At 45.1% G+C, this 23,932-nt stretch overlaps 8 protein-coding genes across 8 annotated transcripts; 3 read left to right on the top strand and 5 right to left on the bottom strand.

The window, feature by feature from the left end:
• Positions 1-452: 452 nt before the first annotated feature.
• On the top strand, positions 453-1,707 carry C8R40DRAFT_1166187 (uncharacterized protein; the record flags this gene model as incomplete). Its single annotated transcript, XM_046230814.1, has 2 exons — positions 453-1,275; positions 1,328-1,707. The coding sequence occupies 2 exons, from the start codon at positions 453-455 to the stop codon at positions 1,705-1,707; spliced, it is 1,203 nt and encodes a 400-aa protein (XP_046091069.1).
• A 1,157-nt stretch (positions 1,708-2,864) lies between these two features.
• Positions 2,865-3,602, bottom strand: C8R40DRAFT_1066116 (acyl-CoA N-acyltransferase; the record flags this gene model as incomplete). The annotated part of the gene is made up of 4 exons (XM_046225727.1): positions 2,865-2,909; positions 2,971-3,014; positions 3,075-3,444; positions 3,489-3,602. The coding sequence occupies 4 exons, from the start codon at positions 3,600-3,602 to the stop codon at positions 2,865-2,867; spliced, it is 573 nt and encodes a 190-aa protein (XP_046091070.1).
• Positions 3,603-5,048: 1,446 nt separating this feature from the next.
• C8R40DRAFT_1066117 (uncharacterized protein) lies at positions 5,049-5,767 on the bottom strand (the record flags this gene model as incomplete). The annotated part of the gene is made up of 2 exons (XM_046225728.1): positions 5,049-5,470; positions 5,635-5,767. The coding sequence occupies 2 exons, from the start codon at positions 5,765-5,767 to the stop codon at positions 5,049-5,051; spliced, it is 555 nt and encodes a 184-aa protein (XP_046091071.1).
• Positions 5,768-9,015: 3,248 nt separating this feature from the next.
• C8R40DRAFT_1066118 (uncharacterized protein) lies at positions 9,016-10,346 on the bottom strand (the record flags this gene model as incomplete). The annotated part of the gene is made up of 4 exons (XM_046225729.1): positions 9,016-9,203; positions 9,265-9,919; positions 9,983-10,195; positions 10,251-10,346. The coding sequence occupies 4 exons, from the start codon at positions 10,344-10,346 to the stop codon at positions 9,016-9,018; spliced, it is 1,152 nt and encodes a 383-aa protein (XP_046091072.1).
• A 520-nt stretch (positions 10,347-10,866) lies between these two features.
• C8R40DRAFT_1166190 (uncharacterized protein) lies at positions 10,867-15,860 on the bottom strand (the record flags this gene model as incomplete). Its single annotated transcript, XM_046230815.1, has 15 exons — positions 10,867-11,072; positions 11,758-11,825; positions 11,916-12,118; positions 12,164-12,337; positions 12,388-12,601; positions 12,658-12,734; positions 12,788-13,077; positions 13,123-13,196; positions 13,252-13,432; positions 13,490-13,588; positions 13,658-13,806; positions 13,859-15,186; positions 15,244-15,454; positions 15,543-15,625; positions 15,681-15,860. The coding sequence occupies 15 exons, from the start codon at positions 15,858-15,860 to the stop codon at positions 10,867-10,869; spliced, it is 3,537 nt and encodes a 1,178-aa protein (XP_046091073.1).
• A 108-nt stretch (positions 15,861-15,968) lies between these two features.
• C8R40DRAFT_1166191 (uncharacterized protein) lies at positions 15,969-17,911 on the top strand (the record flags this gene model as incomplete). The annotated part of the gene is made up of 8 exons (XM_046230816.1): positions 15,969-16,204; positions 16,267-16,479; positions 16,531-16,655; positions 16,715-16,821; positions 16,881-17,134; positions 17,203-17,425; positions 17,528-17,737; positions 17,801-17,911. The coding sequence occupies 8 exons, from the start codon at positions 15,969-15,971 to the stop codon at positions 17,909-17,911; spliced, it is 1,479 nt and encodes a 492-aa protein (XP_046091074.1).
• A 560-nt stretch (positions 17,912-18,471) lies between these two features.
• C8R40DRAFT_1158541 (uncharacterized protein) lies at positions 18,472-21,523 on the top strand (the record flags this gene model as incomplete). The annotated part of the gene is made up of 5 exons (XM_046229751.1): positions 18,472-18,714; positions 18,771-19,067; positions 19,116-19,442; positions 19,620-21,024; positions 21,081-21,523. The coding sequence occupies 5 exons, from the start codon at positions 18,472-18,474 to the stop codon at positions 21,521-21,523; spliced, it is 2,715 nt and encodes a 904-aa protein (XP_046091075.1).
• Positions 21,524-23,026: 1,503 nt separating this feature from the next.
• C8R40DRAFT_1035438 (uncharacterized protein) lies at positions 23,027-23,659 on the bottom strand (the record flags this gene model as incomplete). Its single annotated transcript, XM_046223505.1, has 3 exons — positions 23,027-23,315; positions 23,369-23,532; positions 23,591-23,659. 3 exons carry the CDS (start codon positions 23,657-23,659, stop codon positions 23,027-23,029), a joined length of 522 nt encoding a protein of 173 aa, XP_046091076.1.
• Between the last annotated feature and the right edge of the window lie 273 nt (positions 23,660-23,932).

The raw sequence follows: 23,932 nt of genomic DNA on the forward strand, positions 1-23,932 counted from the left end.
GGTCAACATTCAGCATGGTACTGAATCTCAATCTGGGTTGAAATAGAAAGAAGGACTATCACAATTTATATGTTCCTCCCTCTAATCTACTCTAACGTTCCCGTGGGTATAACATTAGAATGTTCAAGTTGACCAGAGCTGACATGTGTATTCTAAACAGACTTTAGGTCAGTCAAACTAGATCTGGAATCTTTCCCCGTCACACCCTCGAATCTTGGGGAGATTTACCTTGCGCGGATGGAATCTTGGCTTGATTTCCCGACTTGGCCAGTCGGAGTTCCTCCGCCAAAATTCATTTTAGAGGTGGGATTTCCTTGCAAGAGCTCGTGTAAGCTGTATTGTATATCTTTGTTTGGGAGTAAATGTTTGTCATTTCTACAATGATTTATTACTGAATAATTTTACGGAAGGCTCCGTTTCAAGAACACTGACGCTTCCTGCTCTCCTTCGTTATGCCACCCTCATCTACCTTTCCGCCCGAAATTTACGACAGAATAATCGACGAAATATCACCACCATCGAAGGACGCCCTCTCCACCTGCTCCCTAGTAGAGCGTTCATGGGTTCCTAGATCCAGAACGCACATGTTCCACCGCATCGATTTCAGAGTTCCCTCGACAAATCAGGCAGATCTACACAACTCTATCGGGCACACCACTGAGTTTCAGCGGAACGTCGCTTCCAACACTGATGTGGCTTCGTATGCTCGTAACTTGGTCTTGGCCTTGACTAGTAGTGGCAATATTGCTTCTGAAATACCACAAGCGTCGAAATTGCACAACCTCATTTCTTTGACTCTCAGTTGCTCCAACGTTATCATATACGCGGTGAACGATGCAATGTTCACTAAATTGTTGTCATTCATCCGCCATAACCAGAAATTAGAACACATTTCTGTGCGCTCACTCGTGATCTATCCGCCTGCCTTCGAAGTTTTAATGGCATGCGCCGCAATACGTGCTCCAGTCCTGCAAAGCTTACACTTGCAGTCCATCTGGGGCCCAGATTGGATTACAGACGCTTGGGATCGACGAAAATCGGTACCTGCTCGGCCGTCACAGTCGTGCCGCCAAGCTAGTTGCCTTACGGGGCTCTACATATCTCATTGCGAGAATGGAGTCATCACGACTTTCTTAGGTTCTTTTGACCTACGAAACCTGCATCGAATAGCTCTGATGACACTCGATTGGGGTTCCTGCATGACAATGATCGATGCGACATTAAACTCAACATTGATCCATTTCACGTTAGACCTTTCGGACCATAGGCACGGCGGTACGTTTCCGTATGAATCCGCTGGTAACACTGTGTCTCATTGCTTCAATAGTCGGCGAGGAACATATGTTCAATCGCTTGGTGAACGTCCTCACTGTTCAGCTTGTGCTGAAGCGATTCAGTGACGCTCCAATGGTATTACATGGGCTTCAACGAGCTCTCTTCCAAGGGAACCCTTGCATACAAAAACTACACCTTCAATTTCGGCAATATCCTTCTCCATCTGATACCATGGTTGATACGGCACTCAGGGAACTTCATCTTACCCTCCCTTCTATATGTATCAGCATTGGCTTCGAGGTTCAGGAAGGTATCAGGCCATGTGCCACGACTACGAACATCGGTGCATTGTTCGGATGGATGGGCCAAACTGGAAGGTTGCAATTTGAGGCTTTGGATGATTGGTGGGTTCATGAAGCCACCACACGTTGAAGAGTAATGAGCTGATAATGAGTATGCCGCGACTTTCATTACAATTTCCTAAATTTCCTGTACATATCACTACCTTCAATCCGCCTTTACATGATGTACAACCTATGTTTATTCTCCTGGGACTACTTGGCTAGTGAAAATTTTTCATTGCATAAATGAACTTCGAGAACTCAACGGGCTTTTTTCAAGCCTTGCTTCCAAGGTTCAATTCGGCCGTCATGCGGGGCCTGAACTACCTGATCTTCTGTTCCTGCATACGAAATGTTACATCTGAATGGGATGCCACGAACATATGGAAGATCTTGTCTAATCTTACTTTCATCAGCACCGTAAGTCTGGGTCTACATCACGGTTAACATCTCAAACACCAGCATTGTCTTGTCCATGTTCGTAGCCTTCCAAAACGGATTTCATATCCTCATGAAGGAGAGATAAATAGTTTTAAGCAGCATTCTGTGGGTCCCGATTGAGTTTGATGTTGATTAGCCACGACGCGTCGGGGCGCGCCAGTACACCGTATTCTGAGCCCATTCACTTTTTTAGAAGCCACGAAACACAACCCACAAGGTGTAAAGATAGGATAGGATATATAATGAGTATTGTCCCCGATGAGCTGTGGGTACGGACACACCTCCACGTAGAATAGAATCATTAACACTGCTGTTCAATATTATACCATCATGCTGGTGTCATGGATCATTATACACCAGATTGCATACAGCTTAAGTTTTCACTTGTTTGTATATGCAGTTACGAAGAGAATACATCTATTCCGACAGCAGAACACAAGTTAGAGATTCGCTGTGGCGCTGGAAATTCAGAACCCGACAGCAGGTCCAACTTGAATAGAGCGAAAACCGAGTCTCCTAGATTGTAAGTGTATTCTGGTCATACCTGGCGCATGAGAGGGCGCGAATGCACGAAATCGACGCCATCAAAACGTCGCAAGGATTATCTGCTCTCTAAGAGCGGCGACAAAGGACGATGATTCAGGTAGATTGTGATATTCTACCATGTTCCAATTATGGGGGGACTAAAATACCAAACGACACCATTATTTTGTATCAAAATTGTCCGTATGAGTTATAGAGTGTAGTAGCGTTCGTGGGGAAGGCTGTATGAATTCATGTTATTGAGAGGATAGGGAGGGCCACACCCTACAACCTAGGCGAATGTTGTGCGCGCTCCGGAGCGTATTTGGCCTAGAGAAAGGAAACGGATGCACTTGAGCGGAGAGACACGAGAGTGCCGACCAAAGCTTACCATCTCGTTCTCTTTCTTCTGGAACCCACATTTCTCATAAAAAGCTTCAATGAAAATAACACGTCAGGATGCCCATCTCCAAAGAAAATGAGTGTAACACGCACGTATATTCTCGTCACTGCAATTCAAAATCGTCTTGTAACATCCACTGTTCTCGCTGATTCCAGTCAACGTCTGAATGATCCTCAACCCCAACTTTTTGCCCTGCTGGCTCTTATCGACTGCGATATCCTCGATGTGCCCGACGCTGCCTAACCCGCGGAGGAATTTGCGCTCAATGAAGACACAGCCGACGCCGACAATTTGGTCGGTTTGCTTGGAAACGATGACAATGGGGTAGTATGTTTTGGAAGCAGCGCGCATAGAATGGAATTGGGCTAGCCAGTTCGACTCGCCTGGGTCGGAAACAACGGTGAGGACGGAGAGCACGGCGAGGTGGCCACGGTGGTAGTCTGTTGAAGCTAATGGGCGAAGCTGTATAAAAAGCAGTAGTATTGATCAGTCGGTTGTAATTTGACTTGGCTGGCTCCTACGTGGACATCTGGATGGAGCTGGGCCTTGACCTGGTCCGAGATGAGGTCTGCAGAAAAAAATAGGTCCAATTCATTGTCGGGAGTGAGCTTAAAGGACATTATCGAGAGAGAGAGGAAAGACCGAAAAGCTTCGACAAAACGAATGAAAAAAATCGCGAAAAATGAAGGCAGTGGTGAGAGCAGGGTGAGAGTAACGTATATTGCAAGTATACAGTGATCTTGGAGTCCTTGATACAAAACATCAAGTTTTGTTTGCGACTCTTTCTTATGTCACAATGTTTCAAATTTAAGTATCTAGAATCAAAGCATAGTATGTTGAGATCATTTAAGCTCACTGTACTCAATGCTCAAGGACAAATTTCGATTAATTAGGAATTAAATCGTATCAAGGGCGAATGTCACGGGCTTGGAGTCCTTGATACACCTGTGACGGCGTTATGTATCACCCGGATAAAAGCTACCCGGGATCCGCGCTAGTGGTCCATGTCCCTCGAATTTTGTCACACCAAACTATCTTGGGCATTCTTACTGTACTTCGAATTTTACTGCCAAATTTATTATCAGAGGTGATAGAGGACCAGGTCTGGTACATGTACGAGTACTTCTTCCACTCATAATGCAATTGCTTACATTACTTACAATCAAATTGGATGTTTTTCACTCAAAATGAGCTCTAAAATCTGACATATCTGTTCATATGTCTGCAGTACTGATAGCTGACACTTAGAAATTTTAGCCAAGCATGCACCATATATATTGCATTGTTTTGAGATACTCAATAAAGAAATAAATGTCCCCATAAAACAAATTTACGGTAAGTGTATCAAGGACTCCAAAATCACTGTATTGTATTCAGTGTTCACTCCATCGAGATTGCTCATCTTTTTTCGGCATTTTATAAAGGCTTGAAAAAGCAAGATATGTAGATAGATAGATACACAGCTCCAGCCGGCGAAGGGTGTGGTCCGAAAAAGGAACAGCCGGTCTTGAGGCTCAAACGGCAGCGAGCTCAACCCGCAAGGAGAAGGTAGACTGCCGTCGAGTCCTCGAGGTAGAGTGATATAGTACAAATTACGAGTATACGAAAGCAGAGTGGATGATATGAGTATATGAGAGTAAAGTACAAATGTCAGTCCGAGCAGTGGCAGGGAGAGTGAGGGTTGAACTTGGGAGATGACAGATTGCCCAGTCAAGAGCAGATAACTAGCATGGTTGTCTGGAGGAGCGCAGGATGTGGTTTGTTTGTAGAGCGAGGCTGGTGTAGTGGTGAGGAGGAAGTTTGATGAAGTAAACGAGGTATCTCAGAGCGAGAATAATTCGACCAAAGCGGACTGGCATGACGCCCGACTCTGTGAATAGAGGGGCGGGCATGGAGCAGGTAACAGGAAGAAGATAATTGGATACAACGAGCTCAAGCGCTCATTAAGATTAGGCAAACCCTCACTTATAGGCCTCACTGATCAAAACTTTCATGACAAAATCTCTCGCGAGAGAGCTCCGACCTAGGACACAACACGACTGGTATATGCATATTAAGGTAATTTGCTACACGACACCATTCCCGAGCGCGATATCTTGGAACTGCTCTACAGTAATGTCATGTCCAGCGTTCAGAGCCATTTCCAACTTCTTGTATTCCTCTTCCGCTGGTGTTCCTACTACTGAGCGACCATCTGCAGTGCCTCTGGACTCAATCATTTCCTTGGCCACAACCAGCCACCTAGTTTCCGAAAATTGAAAAGAAGTTATGTGTGCCGACTGACGCAGCTCCTCCAATGCATGAATGATCCAAAACAATCTCGTGGAACATTTTCCTCCGCATTGAACTTTAAGAAGTGAATCCCAAACGATCTCCTTGCTGAGTTCTGTCTCGAATGAAATGGTTGCTATCTTATTCTTATCTTTAGCTCTAGTCAGCCTTTTACGTCGACCGTTCGGGAACAAGACCGCCTCGACTGCGCTCAGATCTATGTTGGTTCGATAACCATGATCATAGCCCACAAAAAGGGACCAAGACTGTTTTGGTGTAGAGCCCCTTCCACGACTGAGGAAAATTTGAATGTCAACCAAAGCTAATTCCATGGTAGGCTAAAATCAGAAGATTGTTTACTCGAACACTACGAAAGCTTACCGCGTGATACTCGTGGTTCGAGCGATACTGAGGTATTAGGCATCGGAATTGCTACAACACCGACTTGAAGGAAACTTGAAGACAGGAGCCCCGTCCACAACAAGAACAAGTGTACCAGGGACATCGGATACATGATTGTGGTTTTCGAAGGAGAAAGATGGGGGAAGGCTCTAGAAAAGAAAAGGGTGAAAAGACGAGGGAAGTTCAGCAACTACAAGGCCTGCAGGTAAACTGTTACAGACACAATACGTACCAGCGGCGTGTGATAGATTTGACCAGCAAATCTACCTCCTGGGTCTTCGCGTTGGTTCCTAAGGAGGGGAATGATTCAAGTCAACGTTATCTTATATGTAAAATTGTCTGATAAGGATCCCTACGCAAGCCATATTGCACAGGTTTGAAAACTACAGCGACACTACACAGTCAAACCTTCATATAACCCATGTTCAAACGATCGAGTATGAGCAAGGGACAAAATTATCAAATGAACTGAGTTTCAAAATCTTGATGCCAGGGCTCAACGCCCGAAAATAAGCAACGGCGCATTCTTGTGGTCATCTCTCGCCTCAATTATTTCTGTTCATCCCTAGTCTATACCTCTAGTCATGTGAGAGTCTGAAATGGGAAATTTGATTTGCTCATGTGATCTTTGTTGAAGAAAATTTTCTGCGTCGTCTCTCTCTCTCTCGCACCACCGCCTCCGATGCTCTTATGAACTTTCAATCTCTGCAGGAAAAGATTGCCATCATCCAAGATTTCATCAGTACTACTTCAATGTCAAACATAAAGCTACATGCAACTTCATGCTCCCATTCTGTACAATTCCGCATCTGCAAAACCTGGGCGATGCTGCCCAGCTTTGCAAAGCATTTCCCAGCATTTCCCAGCATCCCCAGCACTCAAAGCAGCGAGAGCAAGGGTACTGGCTGGAGAGCACTGGAGAGAGCTGGGAAGAGCTTTTAAAATCTTCGGCTTATTTGACATTTCTGCTCCCAGAAGCTCCCAGCTGGGAGGGAAATTGCCATATGACTTTCAGCTGCTCAGGTAAAAATATGTATATCTAATCATATGATCCGCATTAGGTAGTATTTACAAATAGAGGAGGCGGATGTCTACTACCCGCTTTCCCGCTTTCCCGCTGTCCCGCTGTCCCGCTAGACTGTATCCCGTATCCCACTATCCGCTATCCCTAATCTGGCTATTCCGCTGTCTGCTGTTCTGCTTTCCAATCGTATGTACATCTTTCACGACTCCTGGCTTCTGTCATCGGCCAATCCATGAAAGCCTTATATTATACTAGACCGCGAGGAGATATTTACAACCTCAAGCTTAGGCCAAAAGTCCGATGCAGTAAATAACTTTGAAGAGGATCTACAAGCTTAATAAGAAACATTTAGAAAATAACTACAATTTCTTTACCTTGTAGCTCAGGAAAGATCAATGTGTTGGATACGTGTCTTTCCTTTTTCCAAGTTCGCCTCCATACTAAAGTACCGGTCAGTTGAGAAGTTTTCATATCAAAGAAGCTGACCTAAAGCTGGAGGCCCAAGACCTCATATTTTGTTTAAATTTCGAAGAATGGTAAGGCTCCCCAAGCATAGACGTAATCATATCAGTATAGAGCTTGTAATATTCAAGATTTGAGGCTGTGGTAAAATCAACATTTTTCGGTTTGGGACCATCCTCATATTTGGAAATGCAATGTCGTATCTGGAGTTTAAATAGTCAAATAACTGGAGCAGCCACAAAACATAATCAACTCAACAATCATGGCAGCCAAAACAAGTGCTCCGTAAGGTATTTCTGCGCTGAAATCGTTTGGAAAGGTTTTTGCCAAGGCTTTGCTACTTGTATAAAACAGAACCTTCACTACTTCTCTAAGACAAGGATGAGCGAAATTATTGACACGGCCCTAGCCCTCAAAAATTAGTCAGTTTATTTCAGAAGAACAAAAAACACTTTACATTGGCATCCCTTCCATCTTGCAAAAAGAAACTCTTTTGCAAGAGTTTATCCACATAAGCTACTGTAAGTTCATTAAACTGAGCGGCGTTGAAACCTGTATTGGGTTCTTGGTCTTTTGGTAGAGGTAGTCCGTAATGACTAATAACCATAGGCTCTGCTAGTCGCTTCAGGGTATTCCTGAAACTACTCTGGCTTTTATATAACTAGGTTACTCTACGTAAGTAAGTCAAGAATACAAACAAGTCGAAAACTTACAAACGTGATTATGTCTTCTTTATGCTCCTCGATATATCCTGAGCTGAAATGATAATCTTGACAAAGATTGAAGAATTGAAATACCCACCTTCTTCAACGTGAAGACCTTCCTCTCCCCTTTCCTTTATTGAGCGAGTGAGACAGTCGAAAAGAAGAGTTTCGTGATTCTCCATGGTAAGAAAAGGTCCTTCAAGAACCATCGCTTGATGCATAAACATCTGAGAGCCGGTGATTACTTTTTTAGCTTGAGGAGTATAGAATGAAAGCTTCGTTGGGTCTTTTGTGGCTTTTTCTGAATTTGCCTTTGATTTACGGACTAAAACAAGTCAGCATATATAAAGACTTTGAGAAATGAGGTACCTTTACTAGTACTCTGTTCAGATTGATCTAAAAGGAAAAGTTTATTGATAATCAAAATTAAATATAATAAACGAACCTGTTGTTGAAGGAACAGGTACAGGTAAAGCTTAAACAAGTCAAGAATTATCGACAACAAATAAAACACAACAATAACACAAAACGAACCTGGTGAAACAGGACGGGTAGGAGGACGGGTAGGAGGACGGGTAGGAGGACGGGTAGGCAAATGAGAGGCTGCTCGAGAAGCATTACCGGAGACAGGATGAGAGACAGGATGAGAAACAGAGCGAGACACAGGACGAGACACAGGACGAGAAATAGAGTAGCTTTGACCTGAGGTTGGTTCATTTTCCAATACAGTCGTTGCATAGCCTGAACAACAAGTCAAAAATCAAAACATAATCAAGGTAAAAAATGGTTCACGTTTATATTCACGAGAATTTGTTGTAGCTTCATCTTCTTCATCCTTTTCGTCATCTTCATCATCTTCGTCATTTGCTTCGTTATCATCGTTGTCAGCTTCTGGGTCGTGCTCAAACTCAGCTCGCTCTTCCTCTTCCCAATTTTCCTCCACCTTGTCCCATTGACTTTGGCCGTGCCTTTTAAGGATTTCTGGATTAGGAGGCTTGGGAAAGTAGCGTTTTCGCTTTTTGAGAATTTCTGTATCTGATGAAACCTAGTTTGAATTCAAAGAGGTAAGACTCCGAAAGCCAGATAGATAGTCAACTCACGGAATTGGTGGTGTCAATTTCTAAAAAAAAAACGTCAGCTTTGAATTTTATACTAAATAATTTGAAAAACCTATTCCTCCGGTAGTTTCCCTATAAGCTTTGTCGTTACTCCCCCATGGCTTCGGAACAACATCCCCTTTATCAACATGAGAAGAAAGTTGAGTAGGTTCTTCTGAGGAGCTTGGAATATAGCTTCCTCTTCCTCCAGCGTTATTGCTATCCGTACCCCTTTGGTTTCCCACAAAGGCTCCTTCATACCTTTTATAACCCCCGCCAAAAGCTCTATCGTCGTTTCCTAAGTAACTTCCACCATAAATACCTTTACCCTCTTCCTGAACACCTTGAAAACCTTCTCTTGCGTAGCCTCCCATATGACCTCCCCCTTCTGCGCTGCCTCCATGACTTCCCCCATTCCCTCCATGACTATTGCTGTACCCACCGCCGTAACCACCGCCATAACCACTGCCATAACCGCCGCCATAACCACCACCACCATAACCACCACCATAACCACCGCCATAACCACCACCATAACCACCGCCATAACCACCGCCACCACCACCACCACCACCGCCATAACCACCATCTCTGCCATAACTACTGCCGTCGTAACCACCACTGCCATAACCACCACCTCCCCCATAACCACCACCTCTACCTCCATAACCACCTCCATAACCACCTCCATAACCACCTCCGCCATAACCTCCTGTTCCCCTGTAGCCTCCCCCATAAAAGCTGTTGTACTCCCCTTCGTTATTAAGATTTCCGGCATGCTTATGCGCATACTCAGCCTGTTCCCCTCCTGAGCCCTGTTCATGATTCCCTCCGTAATCAAGGACATTTTCTTCCCCACTGATATCTTGAGGAAGGTGTAGTCCTGGATTATTGCAAGTAGCTTCGATTCCAGCAACACCGTTGGCTTCAACTCCAGGAAAGCAAGAGACTTCCAGTCTCTCGCTTTCCTTTTCATTCTAGTAAAACGTTCGTTAGTTTCTTTGTTTATGGCTTTGTGGGTTAATCGAATATGGTTTTACCGTGTTCAATCCAGCTCTTTTGACTACGTCTTCTATCGGAGCAGCAGATGGTAAGGGAACTCTTCGAGCTATAGGAGGAGGAGGAGGAGGATAACCAGACATAGGCGAGACTAGCGGAAGCGTAGCCTGAGTTACAGAAGTAGATTCGCTTTCACTTTGTTCTTGTTTTTTGCCCTTTTTTGTGCTAGGTGCCCTACCACCTCTTCCGCGTTTCTAATTTTTGTTGAATTAGTTGTAGGTGGTGATATACACTTTTTCCCCAGCTTACCGGTTTTGGAGGAGCTGGCGCCATAGGATTAGGCAGAGCGTCTTCCCCTAATACAGTATTGGGACTTCGAGAAAACGTTTTTTGAGGAAGAGACATCTTGTCAGCTGTTTCTAGCATCTGATTGGCATGACCTCCTGTACCCTTATTTGAGCGGCTACTTGATCTCTGAATCGGAAGAGAGCTGAGTAAAACATGTCGTAGAACAGGAAACTTATACCTCTAAAAAGCAAAATCAATAAAAGTGTATAAGGCAACCTGGAGATTATACTTGCGAGGTAGAGAAGGATCTAAATTTTTGTTCGATTTTTTTGTCATGGAAGGAGAAAGAAAGGCGAAAGAAAGTTTGGGCAAGGACCCACAACTAAATTCTCACCTCGAGGTATCCTACTTAAATCCCTTCAAATTCCCCCAGCGAAATTTATCTCTCTTCACAATTATTTTTGTTTCAGTTTGCGAACATTTTCACCTATAGTAAAAGGAACCTAATTGTTTTCAAGCCTTATATAGTACAGTATCTCAACGTCTTTAATCCAGAACAAGACCTCCTGTAGCTCCTCGATAACTAAAAATTCTGACTCCTGTACGGGAATTTGTTAGAAAAGTATTGTAGAAGGAATTAAAAGAAATCACCTTCATCGTAATAGCGTATTTCTGTCTCCTGGGATTTGTTAATTTCCAGAGGCTCCTCCATCTCCTCCGCCTCCTCAATCTCCCCTGACTCTTCCATCTCTTCTTCTTCAATATCTTCCTCGAACCCTTCGTCTAGTTCCATAAGGGGAGGAGAGTTGGGGGTTCCGGCTTTACCCTTCTTTGAGGGATTCTCTAAAAGGAAGAAAAGGGAGATGTCAGAAGAAGTATTTGGCAAGAACCACAGGACCCACATTTCTTTCTGATATCAAGTAGAATATCTTTCATTTTAGTCGCTGTTTCTTCCGCTTTGGAGTTTTCAAACTGAATTTGATTGATACGATGTAGATGTAATTCCAGTATGAGCTTGGTTAAAGAGATCTTCTGATCTAGAACCGCTTTTTCAGAAGTATACAGAGTCTTTTGAATCTCTGCTATTCTGAGAAGGTAATTGGCTTCGATCTCGGTCTGCAATAGAGGAGTTAAGGGAAGAAAATTTGTACTCTGTAACTCTCACCAGAGAATCAGAAGTTTCTCCTTCGCCGTCTAACCAGGGATGATGGGCCGAAAAAAAGGATAAAGCTTCAATTTTTGTCATTAAATACTTTAGGCTACAACCACTATAGCCTCTAATAAACTTGCGCTTTACCTTGTTTGTTTTCTTCCATAATATTCAGTAACAGCCAGAGTTTGAATGAAAAAGAGAAAGTGAGAGAAAGTGAAAGAAAGCGTTAAAGAGGACCTGGTTGACGTTGAAACCAACAATTATAAACAAATATATACACAAAGGCAGCCGCGCCGCGCCTGCCCTCGGCCTGATTTCCCCCCAGAAACTCTAAGTACAATAAACTCTAAGTGAAATAAATATTCTTGAACCAACCAAATCCATCCTTCTGATAATCTACTCCAGTTTTATCCCCATGAATAACAATGGATCCTCTAGTGCCACTGTAAGGTAGGTTGAAGTGAGTATACTTATGAGAAAAAAATACTACCACATCTCCGTTGCGTGTTTCTATCAGTAGTTTAGGCTCGTACATTTCTAGTTCCCCCCCTTTAGGATTACCAATAGTAACACAGATACAGGCGTATCCATCATTCTTGTCCCTGTGGGCCAAAGTGCCTACATTGATGTTCACCACTATACTGGTAAAAGGCGAGGCAGGAGACGTGTCATTTAAAGGAAGAAGATCTGCTGTAGCGAGAATTTCTTGAAACATATCTGGATGAATACGCAAAACCTGCCATATATTTAGAAAAAACTCGCAAGAAAAATATTGATTTACTTTTTCCACTATCCACTGTAGGACCGCCTCAAGAGCTTCCTTCAAAGTAGCGTATTCCTGAGATAGTTTCTGAATATCTTCTGAAGGATGGCTTAGAAATTGGCTATGATTTGTCTTTCCCCCGTCAGAGTTTCGGAGATATAGGGGATGAATGTCCTCAGGAGCGTCGTAACCCTGAGAAAAGTAAGACTGGAATCTAGGCGAAATGTTTCCTTGGAACTTACGTGAGTTAAATAGCGAGTTTGGTTGGTGAAATGAAGAGAGGAAAACGCTCTAGTTTTAACTGAAGCAGAAGGTTCTTGATACCTGAACTGTGCCGTAGTATCTGATAAACAGGCCTGTACAGCAGTCTCCAAGCCTTCCCTCAGATTAGCAGGCATGGTGGTGTCTAAGGTGTACAGGAGACTTTGATTGTCATCATAAACTTGAAGGACTTTCCTGCACATTTGTCAGATGTACTTCCTGCGTCAAAAAAAACGGTTTAGAAATCTTACCCATCGACCAAGTTCCTGTCAAGTTTGAGGTACCTCTGATCTGAGAGCTGCCCCAGGGAATCGAAGCGTTGATTCATCTAATATATATCGACTTGAGTCTGTATTTGAAACAGAGATCAAGAAAACTTACCTCCTGGGCGTACTTGTCCAGAGAATCTGGTTTGACACAATTAATAGCTGCCCTCCTTTCCTGCTCTGTCCATTTGCTTCTTCTCCTAAGATCAGCCGGAAAAGGTTCCGCGGTTTTCTGAGGAACGTAAGGGGTGCGGAGAATTTGATGAATACCTTCCGCATCCTGAGATTGGAATCCCATTCTCGAAAAAATCATAGATATCGGAAGAGGTTTAGCAAGAAACCTTTGAGCTAGAGGCTCTTCCTCTGAAGAGGACGTTAGTTCAGAAATAGAGCCAACATCCTCCTCTACCGGTGAAAAAAGGAGAAATCTTCTTTCTAACAAAGCCGTACTCAACAGCTGGTCTTCTGGAATAGCAAGAAATAGATTCCAGGCTTCCCAGTCTCTTGGAAGCGAACGAAAGGTGCTAGGTGATAGGTATTCATTAATTTGAAGCAAAAGCAAAAACTTTAAATACTCACTGAAAAAAAAAAGAGCTAAAGTAGTTGTCACTTTTGTTTAAGTTTCCGCTATCAAAGGATGACGAAAGACCCAAATGTTTGAAGAGTGAAGGATGATAAAGAGTTGGTATTGAGATCGGGATATCCTTTCGAAGATTGGCCAATACCGGTATCAAATGTGACTTGACCAGATCACCGGAAACTATAAAGGAAGCCTGATTTTAGTACCGTTTTTGAGAACTACAAACAAAAAATTCACCAGATGGCGTAGGTGCCCTAATTTGATTACACAAAGCTTGGATGACTGTAACAGATGCCTTCTTTCTAAAATAGTTGTCTTCACCCTTGAAAGCTATTACTAGTAGCAAGTAAAGGGAACCTAAACAGGAATCTTAGCTCAGATCATAGAGAGAAGGTTTTGAGGTACCAGAGTTAGCTAAAAACGCCCACCGACTACCCGCCGATAAGAAGTCACGACTTTTCTGTATCGGAATGGAATGGTTCTGGAGAGTTTGGAAAATTGCTGTAGGTCTGGGTCGTAGACTGTTCTCCTTTATTTTCATTAAATTCAGCCGGCTAAAAATTTATAAATTAATTTGATACCCCGTATACTTTCGATAAGACGTACCTATTGACTTTCGCAGCGAAGTAAAGCTCGTTGAGCATGCGCACAAACCTGGCTGTACCATCTACCTTTGTAGCCAAATCACAATGCCTAGCTATACTTACTAGGGAAGATACCGCCATATCTCGGACGTTATTCAGAGTTCCCTCCATCATACTTTTCAAATCCGCTACCCAGCTCAAGTATTCTGCGGAACCTACGGAGGTCTGGGTGCCTAACGATATTCTTCCGAGCTCTGTAGTCATGTCCGCGGTGATGTCCTTAGAGGGCTCCGCTGGTGTGTCATTGATAGAGAAACGATTGATAACCTCCTGAACTGAGTCGTAAGCAGCGTTTCTGGCGCGTTTCTTGGTCCTAACGCTTTTACGCGGACAGCTTATAGGTGCAGGATCTTCTTGTCCCCCCCCAGAGGTCCCTGCACGTCTTTTCCGTTTTCTAAGAGGTTGATTCAAATCCTGGGGAGCTACAGGATGAAAGGAAGAAGGGGAAGAACATGTCTCGATCAGGACTTCCTCAGTGTCCACACTGGCTTCTTGGTACTCAGGAGCTGTTCTCTGCCCAGGAATCCAAGGGCCAGGAGAGGCATAGGTTGAAAAGCCGCAGTGGGTGCAGTGGGTGCAGGGCGCTGCGGTCCCTGATGTTAAAAGAGAGGAAGCAGACATGGACGCGGACATGGTTGGGGAAGGGAACACGGACGTGGATGGGAACATCAAGGGAGACAACAGAGACAACGGAGATGTTGGAGACACCGTGGACGTGGTGGACGCCAGCGCGGATGCGGACGTGGGCGAGGAGGTGGATGCGGACACCAATGTGGACACCAATGTGGACGCGGAGGTGGAGGTGGGTGCCGATGTGGACACCGATGTGGACACCGAGGTGGACGCAGACACCGATGCGGATGCGGACACCAATGTGGAGGTGGGCACAGACACCGATTTGGAGGTGGGCGCAGACACCGATGTGGAGGTGGGCGCAGACACCGATGTGGAGGTGGGCGCAGACATCGAGGCGCTGGTGGGCGCAGACATCAAAGCGCTGGTGGGCGCAGACATCGAAGCGCTGGTGGGCGCAGACATCGAAGCGCTGGTGGGCGCAGACATCGAAGCGCTGGTGGGCACAGAGGCAGAGGTGGACATGGACACAGGCGCAAATACCGAGGTGGGCGCAGACATCGAATGAGAGGTGGACATGGACAGGGAAGTAGAGGCGGACGTGGACGCGGATGGGGACGGGAACAGAGATGCGGATGTGGAAGGCAATGTAGATGTAGGGGTGGGGGTAGTAGGTGAGAACTTTGTAGGCTCTATTTCTTTCCTTTTGGTATATGTCTAAAGAGAAGCAGAAACAGGTGATTGAATGAATATAAATCAACTCCCAAAACTTACCTCTGGAGATAGATAATTTCCTGTTTCAATATCCCTACTAGGAGGAAGGGCTGCCAGCACTTCTTGCAGTGCAGGAGGCAATTGCTTCTCTCTGTAGAGCAAAGCCTGGAGAGCCAAAGCTTGAGTTTCTGTCAGTTGTAAAGTAGACATATAATCTGTTTTGAAACCGGAAGGCAAAAAAAGATTTAGGACCTGCGGAGGGACAAGACAACTGCAGAGATATTAAGCGCCCGCCGAATTTGGAGCGACGTTTCCTGGGAGCAAGCGTCGCTCCAAATTCGGCGGGCGCTTAAACTTACCCGTGACCAGCCGCGAACTCTTTACCTCCTCCAACAACTAACGGTCCTTCAGGAGCTCCACCAGCTGAACCCACGGCTCCCTTCTTCGGTCTTTTGTTCTCAGGCGATGTCCCATGGGTGCTTGCGTCGCGCCTTCACCAGCTCCCAGTTCCAAGCTCCCAAAGTTTTTGCCGAAGTCTCGGACAGATCCAAATCCGTCAATGAAGGAGTGCTTAGCTTGCCTGAGCTTCCTTCTACTCCCTCTCCATTATCCTCTGCCAGACCCTCCCCAAAAAACACTGGGATATCAGAGGAGTTCAGAGAGGAAACACCAGTCATAGTAGAACCCGTCTCGAACCCGTCTCAATTCCGTCCCCACGTCAACGCAATCGCCCTGACCGCCCACCGAGTTTAGAAACCTCCCACAGCACTTCCCCCTCCGCTTGCATGGGCGACCTACCTACCACCCCGTCTTTCCGGCTGTTTTCGCATACTTTTTCCCCTTCCTCAACAGATCTCTCCCTTCCCACCATCCTTGCAACAGTCCTATCCACGGGTTCGACTTCGTCTCCGAGAGCCAGAATGATCTTCGTTCACCAGTGGTACCTTGGGACGCAGGGGTTCGGTCGCGTCGACGACTACTTCGGTTCAGTCGCATGGACACAAACGTTCGCGTTCGCGTGGTCAGCACGCACATTCTTCGTCAATCACGCATTCCGGCTCGCAATTCCTCTCCCAATCTCAGCCTCCGTCATCCTCGCCTTCCCAATCACTCTCTTCCTCTGTCTCTTCCGTCACCGCAACACCATCTGCATCCGTGTATAATCCTGCCTTGGTTCTTGGACACACCTTCGGAGTTGGCACCATTTAGTGTTCACTGGATGGCGTTGGCGGGAAAGGATTTAGGCAAGGACGTAGGGATGTGGTTCGGGCCGAGTACAGCTGCAGGGGCTATCAGGTGAGTCAGTCGGTTCCCACCGATGCGATAAACTCATTTTCTTTCTTTCAGGTCTCTTGTTCATGCATATTCTGATGCAGGATTGGGTGTGGCTGTTGCCACGGACGGATTATTGACGCAGACAGATGTCTATGCGGCCTCTCATGGTACCGCCTCGACCTCTTATCCACGGCGAGGTGTGCCTCTTCAGATTCCTCGTGATCGTTCCGTTATTGATAAAGCTCCTCATGAATAGGAAAAGGTGCCGCTCACACGTCTTGGGGTGATAGGCCGGTGTTAGTACTTTTCGGAATCAGGCTTGGCTTGGATGGTGTGAACCCGATATACTATGACACGATCAAGGTCGGCCCCTTTGTTTCTTTCAGATCTGACTTCTTGAATATCATTGCTGTCTGCTTCAGATGCTTTACACCTTCCCTCAATCAGTGGGAATTGCCGGTGGAAGACCGAGTTTGTCATATTACTTTGTCAGCTCACAGACAGACAATTTGTTCTACCTCGATCCTCACCATGCCAGACCTGCTGTTCCCTTGCGTCTGCCTCCAACTATTGCTCTTACAGGACCGGGTTCTGCATTCTCTGCCGTCCATGTCTCTCGGCCTAGTGGCTCCTCTTCAGGCTATGGTACCACTGAAGATGCTGGGAAGAACGCGAGGTGGACAAGGAAAAGATCAAGAAGGTCTCAACAAAGAAGTCACATAAACACTCGACTCAATCATCTAGTGGTGGTAGTTCTGGGAGTAGTGGTGGAAGTTATCAAGGGCTGCAAGCAATGTCTGGATCGCCTTCATCTACTCGTACTGGCTCATCTTTCCATACTCCGTTGGCGCCTTCGCCGTTGCAGCAGCAATATTCTCGCTCTCCTCCAGTCGCAGGGAATAATGGTGCAAGTCTTCCTCATGCAGGTTCTTACAAAGTCATCAGGCTGTTGCATGGGATAATCTCAGTGAGTTCCTTCCGATTTTTCCTTCGCCTAAACGATGGACGATTCCCCTTCAGATTATGTTCCGGACGAGTTTGATTCAGATTTTGGGGGTACCAATACCAGACAGGTGTCGAGGACGCTGGGAATCCAAACGTCACTCTTCCGGTGGCGGTAGAGGTTGCGGTGGTGGTAGTGGTAGAGGTAGCGAACGAGGTAGTCGATGTGGTAGCTGATGTGGTAGCTGATGTGGAGGAGGAGGGGGAAGTAGCGTACGTGGCGGCAGATGTTGCTGCAGTTGTAGTCGTGGTTGCAGTCATTACTGCGGTCACAGTTGTGAGAACCTTGCTGGCAGTGGAGGTGGATAGGGTGAAGGAGGTTATCTCCTCAATAACATAGGAGAAGGATCCATGGAATGTTATGCACCAACCTCTAAGGATCTTGCTTCCTGTGAAGTCGTATCCTGTAGTACGACCCTTGAAATCTGAGAAGGTCATGGTGTCGGACTAGAGAAGGAATACATCTATCTTCAACTCAGTCACTTCCCTCCTAAAGTGCTTCATAAAATGTCTACCTGGTATCTCCAAAAGTGTATGAGTAGTTTGAACCCATCATCTTGGGTGGATAAAACAAAGTACTACATTTGTGAAGCAGTAAATAAAATTGGGCCAGATGCAGGGACGTAGTTGTTAGTGGCTTCCACTAATCAAAGAGTCTTTCTCTTCGTCTTCGAGATCCCCCGCAAATAAATATCTTTCGTGTTCCCTTCCAGGAAGGAAAAGTTCTCACGAAGCTTTAGTCTGACCTGCTTTCTGTGGGCGCTATTATATCTTACGATGTCTTTCTCCTGTCCTTATTGTGGACATCTTTGTAAAACTGAAGCTGGACGTCGCAGCCATGTTAAACAAACACTATGCAACTATAAACCTGGCTTAGTACCTCTCTCAACCTTGTCCTCCCTATTCTCATCTACTTCTTTGTCGTCCTTATCACCTGCTCTTGGTTCTTCCTCTCCTCGACCCTCTAACTCTGAATTAGACCCCTGGACTGAAGAGGAGCAGGAGAACTTTATGGATGTTGATCACACAGAAGCTGACTCCGGGCCTGTCCAGATTCCTTTCCCTAACGCCAGCCAGATTGTGGGCCAGGGTGCAACCTTCATGGATGATTTTAATGATGATCGTTTCGCTGATGAACGAGGAACCAACCTCTACTATCCTTTCGCATCCAGACCTGAGTGGGAAACTGCTAGCTTTTTGCTTAACTCTTCTCTCTCCATGCAGGAGATAGACGTTTATCTGAAGCTTGATTTGGTGAGTAATTTGGCGTGCTAAAGTTGTTATATTGAAATCTCCCAAATCTCATATAGACTAAAAAGAATAACTTATCGTTCCAGACAGCTCAAAGGTTACATGATCTGGCGGATCTACTACTTCCTGTTGCTAGTTGGAAATCAAGGAATATGAAGACTTTACCCCTCTACAGCTCCAAAACTCCTCTGGTCCTCTATTATCGAGATGCTATAGAAGTCCTTCAAGACCTCATGAAGAGCCCTTTGATATGCGACTCTCTCCATTTCACTCCTATGCAGATATTTGAAGATTCACGTAAATTAGTGAGAGTCTATGACTCTTGGCTTTCTGGGGACAGGGCATGGAAAATGCAGGTGAGCAAGCTGCTGTCACGATCTTCATTAACTGACGAAAGGACACAGAGCCAATATCCTGAAGGTGCTACCCTATTAGGTGTTGTCTTATCTTCCGACAAGACTACTGTCTCTGTTATAACTGGAAATCGGGTAGCTCATCCTCTATTAATTTCCTTGGCCAATATCGACTCGGATTTATTATCAAAAGCTTCGTTACATTTATTCAGCTTACTGGCGCTTCTTCCTGTACCAAAATATATCGAACGAAAAACTTCTATAAGGGGTGTACTGGAGAATCGACTGTACCATGAATGTATGGACATTGTCCTGGAACCACTCAAAGTCACTGCACGTATCGGGTGCATGATGAGCGATCCAGTGGGACAACTTAGGGTTTGCTATACCCCACTCGCCAGCGCCATTGTGGATACTCCAGAAGCTTCCTTAATTGCGTGTACTGGCGGAAAAGACTCTCCTTTTACCAAAGCGATATACAAAAATTACGGAGACTCTTCACAACATGCTCCTCGTTTATCCTCGTCAACTCTAGACACTATAGACAGCATTCAGGCAAGGAACATTTTCCCTCAGGATCTTCCTGCGTATCAAAGAGCTGCCGTAACTGCCCGCACCAATGGAGTTGTTTATCCTTTTTGGAGGGATTGGGCATTAGCAGAGCCTTGCGAATTCCTTACGCCTGAACCTCTACATCATTGGCATAAGATGTTTTGGGATCATGACGCAAAATGGGCTATCCAGGCTGTTGGGGCTAGTCATATCGACTTCAGGTTTTCAATTCATCAGCCAACTGTGGGATATCGTCATTTCCAAGAAGGCATCTCTAGTCTTAAGCAGGTCACTGGACGTACTCATCGAGACATCCAGAGATACCTGATTCCTGTCATATCTGGAGCTATTTCTGCCAAGTTCGTTACGGCTCTACGTGCTCTCCTAGATTTCCGCTATTCAGGCCAAGCCCAGCGTTTTAGCCAAACTTCTTCCCTCCGAGTCCAGACTGCTTTGAAGGAGTTTCATGAGAGCAAGTCGGTGATCTTAGAGCTAAAGGCGAGGGTCAATCCTAAAGGTAAACCGATAGACCATTGGGAGATACCAAAACTGGAATTCATGCAAAGTGTGGAGCCCAGCATTCGTGCTTCAGGTCCTATCATGCAGTGGACTGCCGACATCACGGAGCATGCTCATATCACTCTAGTGAAGGATCCAGCCCGATCTGGCAACAATCACGACTTTGAAATTCAGATTTGTCGAAGTCTGGATCGTCTCGACCGTGTTAGAAGGTTTGATTTGATGACTGCAATGAAGGATGCTAGTGTAGACTTCCGTCTAGAAGATGTTGAAGGAGATGAAGGTCAAGGCCAGGGAGCTGAAGGGTTACAAGTAGACGAAGAAGAAGATATGGAATTGGAAATCACAAAAATATCATCGACAGAAAAGCTAGTCACCCATCTTAATCCTGTTTCCAAAAAGTTATTTGGATCTTTTCGACCTAAACAGAACTTTTTCCTAAAAGCTCGTTTGCTTGAAAGAGCACCCTCAGCACCCCTTCCTCATCGTTCTTTCGTCGATAACGTCACAGGAGAAATCTCAGCCTTTAGCCTAGTCCGTGATCCAGACCTAAAGACACAAACAATAGAAGAAGCGAGTAGGCTCTATTCTCTGTCAGATTTTCATGGGGCTTGTTCAGACTTAATTGACCGCATAAAGTCAGGAACAAAGATTTTCACTATAGGAGGTAGAAGAACTGGAAATACTCAGTCACCTTTGCCCTTCTACCGGGTCAAGCTTTGGTCCAGGTTGCGAATCCAAAGCAGAACATATTTTAATCTAGATTTGCTTACGGATCCTCACACCATATTCTCAGCACCTCCAGGGCCTGGCTGGGAGTTTGGTCGCCAAAACGCAGTTATCGTTAACGTAGATCAAAGCTTTCAGTGGCCAAGAAGCTCTTTGGAAGGTGAGTTCTCTTTTCCTTACTTCCTTTCATTGCTTTTGAGTTCTCATATTCGTTAGGTCATGCCATAGTTCTAGTCAAAATGATTTTTACTGTGGCTCAGCCAAGAAGACCTTCGTTACCCATTGAAGGAACTCATCGTTTTTTAGCTTATTGCGAACGCTTAGATATAGTGAATCAACCACCCCCTCCGCCGCAGTATCAACATCTTCCCTGTTATAGGGCTTGTCCTTTTCGCTATCCAGATTATTCCACAGGATGTTACATTCTTAAGAGAGCTCGGAGAGCAGATGGGACTCCTATGGGAGATATTATTCCTGTTTCACAATTCCGTTCTTTTGCAGATATTTGTCCTCTCTATCGAGGAAATCCTCACCCTTCTTTATTGAAAAGTACAAGTCAGTATCACAGTGATGAATTTTTGCTAAACAAATACTTCAATAAAGAAACATTTTTTGCTTTGGATAAAGTAGACTTTTGTGTTACTCCTAGCATAAAGTAATGCAGGGTATAACTAACGACCGTACTACTACTCAATATTTGATGTTTTCTTGTAATTGTTGTTTCGACGGATGAACTGTACTATTAATATATCTTGAACAGTCAAAAAGCAGCTAAAGCAGCTCCAGCAATTCCCAGCAGCCCAAGCACTCGACAGATGTGTCACTTTTTTGCTACTATTAATATCCCAAACAATCTGAAAGCAGCTAGAGCAGCTCCAGCAATTCCCAGCAGCCCGAGCACTCGACAGATGTGTCAAATTTGATCTTGCTCTGGGAAACACTGGGAGGCTCTGGGAAACACTGGGGGGAAATCCATCAAAAAACCAGGATTTGCAGATGCGACTTATAATGAATAAGTCCAATGCAGCACATTTGCAATGCTCCTCAAGACTATCTTCCAATAATACTGTGTGTACAAGATGATCTCAACCTCAATGTTCAATGTTCAGAACTCAAATTCCAATGAACCTCATCAAACTTCAAAATTCGAGCAAAAAGACCCCATCAAGCTTCAAACTTCGAGCGAAAAGACCCCATCAAGTCAAAATTTCAAGTCATTTGGGAATGGGTATGTCCACATTCATACTATGATTCCTTCTTTCAGTGTAAGTGCGTACTGGTAGTGTATTAACATGTGTTAGTAGTTTGTTGTGTGTACTTAGATATCAATGAAATGCATCTCAATTTATATCGCGCGGGAGGAGGGGAAAGAAAAGGCCTGTCAGATTCGGTCGGAATGTCCGGCGCGGCATTGAAGCCCGGCTTTGAAAATTTGAGCCTACGGCTCATTTGAGCTCTGGGCTATGTTACGGATTATGCGTTACATTCCAAAAATTTTACCCGCCGCATCAATTGCCCATAGTCAACCGTTGTTTGATAGAACTGCATGCCTGTGTATACAGCATCTCTACCTGATCCGTATCACCATACCACCGCGACTCAGAAGTGTCAAGAGGTAAAGATTCTGCCTTTGGTAGACTACATAACTGTAGTCTACATATATCAAGTCTAGATAAAGATTCGTTGCGTATCTGTAGAACTTGCGGTGCACATTGGACTGAACGTCACGCAACGGAATGGACAACGACGATACGGAGGTTTTAGAAAACCAAAGATGATCTGACCTCGTAGAACGAATGTTACCAGTCACGAACAAGAGCACGAACTCATGAAAACTCACAAACAACGGGTACTCGAGGGAAGTTGAAATTGTATCAAAATCGGCCAAGATAGCATTGTGGATGGCACCAGTTACCAGCTGTTACCAGGACGAGAGAGAGGGATTTGTAGAACGGAATCCAGTGACTGAAGACAGTCGTATTGCTTTGAACTTGCGTACGGTACGGATATATCTGTGAATGATCTTAGTGATGAGCGCTGGTGACTGCTTCCTTCAGGTAAGCAGAAAGAGCATTGTATTCTGTTGTACAATCTGATTGCGATTACATCCGGGTCCTGTTATTGTTAGCACACTTTGAATTTACCTTCACTGAGGATTCTAGTCATTCCTGAGCCTTCAACGTATCCAGGAGCAACTTTAACCCTTCCTCCGCCATCGCTACCATATTCTCCTCACGGCTCTTCGGCTGAGGAATCCTGACCTCCTTACTGACAGTCCTCTTGCCATCCCCAACAATAGCGAACGCACAATAACCTGGACCTTCGATTTCTGCGCGGTAAACGTCTGGTCGGGAAGGACCGCATACGCCGGATTCAGATAGACACCATGTAGAGGAGAGCGTCTTGCGTAGATGAGAGGCTAGGCCAATAACTATTTGTTCATCGGGGCCTCTGAACGTTGTATTAGAAGATGACTCATAGATGATATTCAATGGAGAACTCACTTGTAGCCATTCAAAACCTCTCCTGTCCATCCGAGGAAAGCAACCCTCGATTCCAAAGAATACGCTGCCATGCTCCCTTTGAAACACTTCGACGTTCCAGGAACGGTGAGAATTGCTGCTCCCATCAGTCCACCACAAGCCGTTTCTGCGATGGACAGTGTCTCCTGATTTACAAACCGATCGATGATCTTTGAGTACAATGTCTTTTCAGACAACACTTACATTCCTGAGGATTAACACAGAAGCTATTTCACTAGCAAGCAACTTCAGAGTAGGAGTGAGAAACGACATGGGAGTTTGAGACCGGCCGGTAGAAGGATAACTAATCAGAAATTCAATTACATGTACAGGGATTACCATGTTCTTGCTGAGATTTTCACACAAGACCACAAGACATCGGGGATTTCAAGATGCAGGTAAGCCCGTCTGTGTATATTGACATCGAAAGGTTGTCGAAACGGTGATTGTGGAATTATTTTGCACGGATCCGCAAGGCACGAGAGCGGCCGGCTCCCTATTCGAACTCCGCCAGCACGTTATAAGCAGAATTTTTTCTTGTCGTCG

Source organism: Lentinula edodes (genome assembly GCF_021015755.1).
Source record: "Lentinula edodes strain Le(Bin) 0899 ss11 chromosome Unknown C8R40scaffold_3, whole genome shotgun sequence".
NCBI classification, from domain to species: Eukaryota; Fungi; Basidiomycota; class Agaricomycetes; order Agaricales; family Omphalotaceae; genus Lentinula; species Lentinula edodes.